At 41.1% G+C, this 10,887-nt stretch overlaps 1 protein-coding gene across 1 annotated transcript; it reads right to left on the bottom strand.

The window, feature by feature from the left end:
• Positions 1 to 401: 401 nt before the first annotated feature.
• LOC131826664 (cytosolic acyl coenzyme A thioester hydrolase-like) lies at positions 402 to 1,790 on the bottom strand. The gene has a single exon (XM_059166140.1). The coding sequence runs from the start codon at positions 1,711 to 1,713 to the stop codon at positions 808 to 810; it is 906 nt and encodes a 301-aa protein (XP_059022123.1). The 5' UTR covers positions 1,714 to 1,790; the 3' UTR covers positions 402 to 807.
• Between the last annotated feature and the right edge of the window lie 9,097 nt (positions 1,791 to 10,887).

Here is a 10,887-nt window from a genome sequence, read left to right on the forward strand (position 1 = left end):
TAGGTTATTTGCAAACAAAAGAATATTAACTGTAATAGAGATAGCTGTCATCGCCAACATGTATGCTTCCTACCCACACTGGGTTTTGTCACCAGGAAACTGCCACCTAGTCAGGAACCACGCTTCCCAAGCTCAAGACATTTAGGTTGGGCCATCTGAGCTGTGCTTACAAATAGAAATGAGTGACAGTAATGGATATTACTTCCAGATCAAGGTTGTTAAGAAGTGGTCACACCTCTTTCACCCTCTTTTTTTTTTTTTTTCTTCCGCTAGTAGATGCAGATAATGCTGTGTTAGGGATGGTGAATCTAGAAGCCATAATGAGCCTCACACCCTGGATCACTAGTTTGAGGAGAATTGTCCCCGTTCTCTTCGGGAGTTAATATGATTGAGGGAGAAACTTTTTTTTTTTTCCAGCCAAAGAGCAGCTTTATTAGTGATGCTGGGTTCTACACACGCCGTAGTGCGCGCGCGTCTTCCCGAGGGACGCCTCGGCGGCAGGGACAACACGGGAGCGCTTACACCGGAGTCATAGAAATAAAGCTTTGGTGTGTAGGTTTTCGGGAGAGGGCACAGGTTAACACTGTAAGACGAACACTTCACACGACACTGGCTCTCAGTGTGGGTTGGGTTTTTGGCCAAGGGGGTGGATTCTACATGACTGGACTCTGGGGCCCCTCCGGGCCCAACGTGGGGCGGCCCCTAGGGCTGGGGCTCTGGTTGACCCTGCCGTTTTGCCTTCATCTGTAGGTACCGCCCTTTGCCTTCCTCAAAGCGCTTCTTCTCGTCCTCGGTCTCGGGCACGAGCTAGGGCACGGGCAGCGACTTGCCCTCCTGGCTCAGGGACACGTAGGTGAAGAAGGCACTGGCCACCCAGTAACGCTTCTGCGAGTTGTCCACCACGGGGTCGGCGTCCACCAGGACCTCGATCTCCATGGACTTGTTGCTTGTGAAGGTCATGCGGCCAGAGATGGTGATGACGCAGCCTTTTCTGATCTTGTCGTGGAAGTTGTTGGCGTCCACAGAGGCAGTGACTATGTTGGTCTTGCAATGACGCGCAGCCACGATTCCGGCCACCTCGTCCATGAGCTTCATGGTGACATCTCCGTGCACGAAGCCATGCAGGGTGCAGTCGGAAGGCCCCACCAGGTGAATCAGGCTGGACTGGCTGTAGCTGACCGTGTTGGGCTCTGGGTTCAGGACAGGCTGGACGATGTCCCCGTTCCTCCACTTGGTCTCCATGCGCGCCAGCTTCTGGGCCTCATACCGCTTCCGGCCCTCCTGCTCCTGCCGGGAGTACACGACTGGAGGCACCTCCAGGACCTTGTCCACGTTCTTCAGTGACAGGGGCACATACCACAGGGTAGCCTTATTGGTCAGCTTTTTAGTACCTGTGAGGATGTTTTCTGACATCACATGGACCTGGACCTCCACGGAGTGCTTGGAGGTATAGGTGATCTCCGCGCTGACGTGCGCCACCTCGCCAATGCACATGGGGGACAGGAAGTCGGTGCGCTCGACAGGGGCCAGGGCGGCCACACAGCGCTCCCCGTTCTGGCTGTTGCAGTGCCGGGTCCTGATGATGGCTCCTGCCTCCTCGATCATCTTCAGGATGGTCCCACCGTGGATGTTGCCAGCCACATTGGCATCATCTGGCCGCATGATCCGGCAGATCTGGATGGCGGACGGGGTCTCGGCGGCGGGGCCTGACATGCCGGCGGCGACCGCGAGCGGCTGAAGGAGAGCGCAGGTGTCTGGCAGGCCTGGCGCGGAATGAATGAGCCCCGAGGGAGAAACTTTTATCATATATTTTTAAACAGTTATATATTTTGAGGAATATATGTTATAGCAGCTACTTCTATCATAAGTAATGCACTAACTATTCAATATTTAATCTTAATTTTTTTCCCCATGGCAAATGAAGGTTTTTTTGAGCCTCAGAATAAACATGAAAGATAGCCTAGAAAAGGTACTGCTTTAACCAAGCCCAGAAATATGAGAGGAATTTATTGTGTGATAATGGAAGGGAATGGCTTTCTGATAGATGAGAAGTAAATACACAAAACATGGCAGCAAGTAGAAGCATAGAATATTCAGAGAAAAGAAATACATTTACTTTTCATGAGAAAAGGAGAAGGGCAAAGGGAAATCAGATGAAGTAGCAGATGGGAACTTCTGGGTTCCCACGACCACACTCATAATATCCCCTTCGAGGACAGAAAGAGCAAATAATTCCTTAGGGAACTTATTGTTAGGATTCATGGCATGTGTACCAGAAAGAAATGCTGAGACTCTGCACAAAATTAACAGAGTTGGGGATTAGTTTATTTCCATAGGCACTAAATTTCAAATTGAACTTGAACTTGGGGGTAGTCAATGACTTTTGCAGTAGCTTGGAATAAAACTGCCTAGTAAGAATTCTTTATATAAGGTGATAACAAACCAAATGAATCCTTTCTCTTGGGATGGAGGAATAGACAACACAGGGAAAGCAGATCACAGAAGCTATGGTGACAAACAAAACAGTGCAAAACTAGTGTTACAATTTTCCATCAGGCTTACAGAACAACCCAGTTATGGAAGTATCAGGACCTAAGGCCAATTTATAACAAGAAAGTAAGACATGAGCCCAGGTTACCTGGTTTTATCTTGATTTCTTATGCTGAAGCTCCGTTATCCGTGGTGACCTGGCACACCACTTTTGCGCCGCCTCAGAAACAAATGCGCTCAACCTTTTACACCACACTAACAAATTAGTATTTTATCTTACCTAGACAAGCTACTCCTACTACCAGTCAACAGCCATAATATCAGCTCCCAGGAAATAAAACAATTGCATTTTTAGTCCAGGCTTGGTTGACCTCTTGTTACATTAAGTGAAAGAAATAAGTGGGTTAGAGGAAATCAATTGAAACAACTGTTTTATAACACATGAAAGTAATATTTTAAAATAGTCCATCTGTCAACAGGACATTGACACTTAGGAAATTCTGTGGATAAATTTGGCAGGGTTTGAATCTTCAGTGTTGCAATTACGAAGCTTACTGGCCAGAAAGTGACCATAGAGGCAAAGGGGGATACTATCAAGATATGGCCAATAAACGAGATAAAAATCCAATAGAAGAATTGCACATCACAAGACACAGAGTCATTGATTTATCAATGAAGTATTTTATGTCATTTGGACAATCAAAATTTCTCAACCTGTTTTTCACAAGATGTTATTTGTCCTTTTACAATAAAAGTTTCTGAATTACAAGATTTTTCAATCTATAATATGCTATAGCAAAACTGCAAATGTCTAAGAAAGGGTTTTAAGCATACAAACTTATTTCACTAACTTGTTTTATGCTCTAACTTTTTTGGTAGAATATTTCAAACACTGTTTGATATGACCAATGTAACTAGTTTCCAGGCACTGTTGTCACCAGAGTTTTTAATTTAGTGTTTCAATTTTTTATAAGAAAATTTAGCCAAAGCAACTGTTTAGTATTATAAGTAGATGAAAAGTTTTACTCAAAAATTTCTGCACCATGGAAATCTCAGTCAGAATGAAAAGAACCATATTTACCAGATGGATCTATAGAATCCTCTACCTGGACAGTGAGTAAATACTTTTTTTGCAACCGTCATGCAGTCTTGCATGTGACTGTGATGCAGTCAAACAAAAAAAGTGACTGTTTCCACCTTTTGGTCATACAGGAATGGCCCTGCTTATTTTAAGAAATAACGTGCATTGGAGTGCCTGGATGGCTCAGTGGGTTAAGCCTCTGCCTTCAGCTCAGGTCATGATCTCGGGGTCCTGGGATCGAGCCCCACATCGGGCTCCCTGCTTGGCGAGGCGCCTGCTTCCCCCCACCTTCTCTGCCTTCCTCTCTGCCTACTTATGATCTCTGTCTGTCAAATAAATAAATAAAATCTTTAAAAAGAAAAAAAGAATGTGCATTACACAAAATTGTTTTATGATACATCTACTTGGAAAAACAGAAAATGTTTCACTCCATTTATATCTAAGTAACTAAACTAATTTCCTTTTCACCTTGGTGACAACAACAATAATATTCTTGAAGACTTAGAATACCAATATAGACTACATCTTTCCACTAAACATGGTCATCTTCCTTTAAGGGAAAAAAAAAAAACTTCTTTGAAAGATGTGTATGGAACTGGCAGCAATACAACTACTAAATGGAGCAGCCATTTCATCTCTCTGAATTAAGATGTGATCTGTAAATTTTAGATAATGAGAGAATGAAGATTTGTTTCTTGTCATCGTGACATTAACTAATAGACTGATTTGGGTTTTTTTTTTTTTTTTTAACATCAAATCTCCACCAAGGAAGCTTACTGAGTTAAGATTTTCTTATAATACTGAACATAGGCTAAGAAAAATTTTGATTTACATTTTCTTCAGAATTCTAAGGCAGATGTGTGAATATACCCTAAGAACAGTAATCAATACAAAGAGGATGAAATCTGTGTAGGAGTCAGAAGATGTGTGTCCAAGGTCAGGTTCTGCTACCATTTTGGGACAATGAGCAAAACACTCCAGGCATCATTTCCCCAACCTAAAATCAAAAAGTTAGAACTGATCATTCGAAAGATCCTTCTCGATCCCAAAAGGCATCATTTGAAAATGTTTTTTAATCTATCAGACATTTCAGTTGAAATACAAATAAGTAAAATGATAGTGGGTCCTGATGTCTCATGTGTATTCCAATTACAAAGTAATGGAAAGATTTCTAAAGGGCATTTTAGTCAACGTGTTATTGTGTTGTGCAGCCCATTTCTAAAAGAAGTGCCTGTTAATCTTACGTGGTGGGTCTAAGGGCACCTTTAGAAGCCCGTGGGGAAGGGGCTCTGGAAGGAATGAGTTCTGCAAAGTTCAAAGCTAACATGTTTGCCCCTTTGACAAAGCATTCATGAGCCACAGAGATTTCCATTTTGTTCTCCTTGGGTTTGGCAGTTTTCTGAACTTTGTAGTATGAGTCTGAATCACATACAAATGTGAACTACTATGTGAGCCCAAGTGATACAAGATCTTATATGGAAAGTCAAGATACTCAGAGGCTTGTTTTAAAAGAGAAAGTTTATTTTTACACCTTTGAGGCATTTGTGTGAATACTCATGACACCTAGTGGTCAAAAACTAGGAAATGGACTGTTTAAGGAAGAGGAAGTAGAAATAGCCTGAAGGAGAAAGGCTTATAGATTAAAGGAAACACTGTTTTAGCAAAAACATTTATCCCTAGGGGGACCTAATTCTGAGGGCTCATATTTAAGAAGAAAAACAACGTGAAGAAAACAGAAAACACAAGGTGTGAAATGATTTTTAAAAAGAGAAAGTCTAAAGAATCTGGAAATATATCTATAGAGAATGAAGAACTTCATTCGTGTTCTGCCTATCCAGCATTATGAAAAACAATCATTCAAGAACATGTGCAGCGTGCCTTGGCTCAGTCCAAGCACACATGGTTACACACTGGTCTTTAGGACTGGTGAACCGGCAGGTCAATATCTTTTTAACTTTGTGCCAGCTTCTTATTTTCTGTATATCGATGCAGACATAAAAAAGTATTTCCAACAAAAGTGAACTCTCAATTATTCATGTTAAATCAAGCTTGCAAAACCTCCAAGAAGAGATGTAAAGCTGGAGTTCCTTCCCCAAAAAAGTAGTAGATTATCTCTTTTATTTTAAAAAAAAACAACAACTGAGAATCAGAAAGATGATAATAACAGAAAAGATACACAGAGACAGAATGAATTTAAAAAAACAATTTCCTGCAACAGTGCAGGTGGGAATGAACGCAACTGTTTACAGACAGTCCTGATAATAACATTGCTAGACCTGATTGCAAGTGACCACTTTTGGTTTTTCCCTCAACTTTATGGCATTTCTCAATGAGACCCATCCTAGGAATTTTATCATAGAAAGTTTATTAGCTCTACCATCCCTCTCTCCACATAAATTAAATATATTCCATTCTTGAAAACAAGCCATAACTGATTGCTTAGGCCTCTCCTACCAGAAGTATATTCCAGAATATCCCTGCTTTTATCAAAGTTTCTCTTACAAGTTCATAGGGACGCTGGTAGACTGAAGTTATGTTAAGTCCTCCCTTTTTGAAAGCAAAGCTCTAAATATTCTGCATATGTGTGCTTTGCCTAAGAAGTATGTTTCCCTTCAATATGTTAGCCTAGTTAATTTTGGTATTTAAATTAATTTAAGATTTCTTAAGAATTATTTATTATTTTAGATCATGTATATTACTGATCCCCTTCATTATTATAAATAGCCCAAACTGGGAGTCTCTGGAAACTTTTTCAGACCCAGAATTTTCTGAGAATTTAATCAGCTCAATGGATACACATTTCTCATTACTCTGAGGCTAAAAGTTTAAATTGCAGTTAGCTGATGTGCAAAAAAATAAAAAGAGAGAGAGAAAGAGAACAAGAAATCAAGTTTCCAGAATCCAAAGGTCTAGTAAACAAGTTTTCCGAAAGGAGAAGCCAGAATACCTTTCATGCATTGAAGTTGCTCTTGAGATCTGCCTTACAGCCCTTCTGGGATTCAAGAGAATGGGACCTAGCAGAGGCTGCCCCATAACCATCTGTGTGTTACTAGACAAGTCACCCAAACATTCTTGGTCTTCCTTTCTTCATCTTCTAAAATGAAGATATTCGGCTAAATGAAATCTAACTAAAGTGCCCTTTGGCTTCAGAATTTGAGTTTTTAAGTAGTTTATTGTATCTATTTTTTTCTCATTTTATTATCTCTGCTAATTATGCTCAAGTTCCCAGTTCAATGCTCTTTGAGATTTGAACTCAGAATAGGAACACAGTGATAATATCTGTATTCTCACTGCTATGAGAAAATAGAAAAATGTATCAGAAGATTTTCTTGAAGAAGAAAGAAAAATAAATAGAAACTTACTTTAGGCAATGACATGATATTAGTTTTATGTCATTTATACAATAATTTATGACAGTTTTAAACATTACTGGTTGGAAAGTTAGAAACTGGTAATTTACTATTCAAAAGTGGGAAGGAAGTAGGCTTCAGGATGCACGTTCACAAACTAGAAATTGTTTTTTAAACAATTCTGCACATTTCCAGAGAGATTCAAATATCTGATTGTAGGTTGATTTCTCTTTAAGGTTCCTTCCAGTTCTGAAAATCTAAGATTCTATATTTATCTCTCCTGGATTTTTCTACCAGATGTCCCTTCCAAGTGCCCCTGGACTTGGAGTCATTTGATTCCATGACTCCTATTTGCTGAAGAAAACCAGATTATGTCACCCCAAAAAAATTTGCCACAGAAATTATTTTGGGCTGAAAACAATTAAGCAGTAATTGCACACAAAGCTGCCCCTTTTCTGCCTAAACACAGGACATAAGTCTCCCTTCCTGGAGATAAGCTCTTATCAGCCCAGAGAAGGCACCAGAAGAATCTGCAAATAAACCTTCCTAAACTAAACCCTTATCTTCCTAGTAACTTCTTCACCATTGACTGCCTTAAGCCTGAACCCCTTTGTTTTGTCAATTCTCCACAAATTTATTATTTCTTTATGTAAAAGATATCAAGGCTTCCTGCTCTAGTCACTTCTGGTCCACATTCTCTTGGGTAGGCTCCACATACGTGTAAAAATTCAATAAAACGTACATGCTTTTCGCCTGTTCTTCTGTCTGTCAGGTTCATGTTCCGACCCAGCCAGAAACCCTAAAAGTAGAAAGGAAAACCTCCCTCAACCTCTCCATTGCCAATCCACAAGAACAGGAAAGCCAGTTAGTGGACTAGTCAAGACAGGAAGGGAAGATGCTTTAGAATAAAGATCATTTTCACTGTTTTTACCATTTTCAAATTTACCTGGTAAAGAAATCATGAAATATATGTAGCTTAGAAAGAATAAGAAATAAGAAAGAGGGGAGTAGACAAACTATTATTACTAGGCAATGCGTGGGGGATGGGGGTGGGTGGGAAATAAGTGTTTTACATTTGTTTTTGGAAAGCTGTTTTTTGCAACCTAGCCCCTTCGTGTTCTTTCAAGAGACACGTTCACGTGGTGGTCAGGTGCAAATTGCAAGTGGGTGGCACGGCTCCTGTATTTACAATAGCACTTCTCGGGAAGTGCTCAAGTAAATCCTGTGGCTGAAAGGATCCCTATGCTTGAGAAACGTGGGTTGTTTCAGTTCCTGTGATATTTATTTAACGTATAAAGTGTGAGCGAACACATATGCCCATCCCTCAGGGTTTACCCACTACCCTGAACCAGTAGACATTCCAATGTAAGAATGTTTAAAAAAAAAAAAAAAAAAAAAAGGCAAAATGATGGTGTCAAATCTGCTAATGTTTCTTTCCCAAATAAGAAGTTTACCATAGAGTCAGGCTAAAAACTCCACACACTCATCTAACATTTCAAAGCTGTTTCTTCCTTAAGTAATAAACATGTTTTTGTTTTTGTTTTTTAAAGAAAGAGATCACAAGTAGGCAGAGAAGCAGGCAGAGGGGGAGGGGGAAGCCCCCCTCCTGAGCAGAGAGGAGGATGTGGGGCTGGATCCCAGGACCCTGAGATCATGACCTGAGCTGAAGGCAGAGGCTTAACCCACTGATCCACCCAGGCGCCCCAATAAACATCTTTTTAAAGGTAGTGAAAAGATTAATTGTGGAGGGAAGGAAAAACAGGATACATAGTGATTGCAGAAGCTTTATCTTTCCCTTTAAACTAAATTCCTACTCCGTTAGCCTGCCTTTATGGATCAGGGGGTAGTTGCAAATGCTTGACTAGCAAAGAATTGTGGAATTAAGGAAATCGAAGCTATGCATATTACTTCTTTTATTATACTGTAACCTAGGAATTCTATTCAGAACAACTCTTGTGTTTAGAAAGCATTTTTGTTTCTTTGTCAGGCTACTGTACTATAAACCTACTGAGGGCAGGAGCATTTCTTCTTGGTTTTGCTTTGTTTTTTTTTTTTTTTTTTTTTTTTTTGGTACCCCGCCTCAGGAAAGGATGAAGGAGAAGGAGGAAGAGAATCTCAAGCAGGCTCCACACCCAGCATGGAGTCCTACATGGGACTCGACCTCATGACTCTGAGATTATGACATGAGCCGAAATTAAGAGTCTGATGCTTAACCAACTGAGCCGCCCAGGCGCCCTAGGAGTATTTCTAACTCAATGTGAATTGCCCCCAATAAATATCAGTCTATAATAATAATTTCCCGTATACTATCCATATATATTCCATCATCACCCCATTTTCCCCCACCATATTCTCAGCCAGCAAGAACTTCCCTGTTTGAGAATATACCAGACCACCTGCCCTTGTCAGTCTCCTATAACCTCTAAATTCATCATTTGGCTCTACCCTGAGCAAAGTGGGCCTATGACAACCCTTCTGTTGTTACATATTCGCAAAACAACCTTCTGGGAACCTACTAACATCTATTCCACTTTCTCTGATGGTGCTTTTCTAGAAAGGAGAACAACTGATTCATAGGACCTTCTGCTTATCCCAGAAACAGGGCTTTTATTTATTTATTTTTAAAGATTTTATTTATTTATTTGACAGACAGAGATCACAAGTAGGCAAAGAGACAGGCAGAGAGAGAGGAGGAAGCAATCCCAGGACCCTGAGATCACGACCTGAGCCGAAGGCAGAGGCTTAACCCACTGAGCCACCCAGGTGCCCTGAAACAGGGCTTTTAAAACATACTCTTGTCTTACTGGATTTTAGCAGTAGGCATTCTACTCACTGTATGTTAATCTTAGAAAATGCACTGACTCCCAGATGAAATTAAGTACAATGCCATGAATCCCCTCTCCTATTGTGAGTGATAATGATATTTAATTGGTAAATAGTTATTCGTTTTCTTGGGGAGTTATTATAAAGGATCAGGAGCAAACATGTATTTATATCCACCAAAAAATTCTAGCACAGTAATTGGGGGCAGAATAAATTTAAATGTCAGATGGCATAGAAAGCATCCACTGTAATTTGTTCTACCTTATTACCAAGTAAACCCCATCACTCCTAAGACCTATTAGGACTATTTAGCAGTTAAATCTGTTGATCTGTACTTTAATACTTAGCTCAGCCTCAGAGTTGTCCCAATCTGTGGCAAGGGAGCTATGTTTGTGTGCCTCACACCCAGACTTCCGGTACTGGTGCGGAAAGGATGGGAGCATAAATTCTCAGGCACCTTCAGCCCTTTGTAAGTAGAAAGCACCCAGCAGTGTGCGGACTGCCTGGCCAAGAGGGACCACGTCTGTGGCTCTGGAAGTACACCCAAGCTGGGAGAGCCAAAAGAAGGTATAAAAACATATCCAAGGGAACAAGAGATAGGTCACTGGGAGTAATGGTGAGCAGAGCCACTCCTATTCCTGCCTCTGGTTCCTGAACCTCTACCTTCCTCCTGTTGGGTAGCCAGCAGTATGTAATGGCCGTAGCTCTGTGGGACAAACCACATCCTGAGGGGTCATATATCCCACTCGTAGCTGTGCCTTCAAGAGAATGTCCTGTACTCTATCAGGCTAAAAATCTTCTGAGTGAGGTAGTTCGTGGTAGGACCAGTGAATTCCATGGTCATTACACTTTGTCACACCTCATTTACCAGAAAGTGGGTGCGCTGACCCATGGCGATGTTGTTTCACAGACCAGACACTCTGTGGGCCTTTAGATAGTGGTGTTAGCCGAGACCCTTCAGCAAGAAGGGAAAGCTTCTATCTGGAATGTCTGCCTGGTCGTGATGAATTTAGCCATAGATGCCTCTGAGAAAAAGCTGGAAAGCTCCCTGCTCTACACACTGCTACGCCATAGCAGGGAGTCCTGACTATTCATTGTTGCATTATCAAATCACGGTTTAAACAAGCATTTTTTAAATCTCTC

This window comes from Mustela lutreola, chromosome 3 (assembly GCF_030435805.1).
Source record: "Mustela lutreola isolate mMusLut2 chromosome 3, mMusLut2.pri, whole genome shotgun sequence".
Taxonomy (NCBI): domain Eukaryota; kingdom Metazoa; phylum Chordata; class Mammalia; order Carnivora; family Mustelidae; genus Mustela; species Mustela lutreola.

What these genes read in the sequence shown, in the direction of transcription:
- LOC131826664 (XM_059166140.1), bottom strand. Translation starts at nt 1,713, where the DNA reads ATGTCAGGCCCCGCCGCCGAGACCCCGTCCGCCATCCAGATCTGCCGG.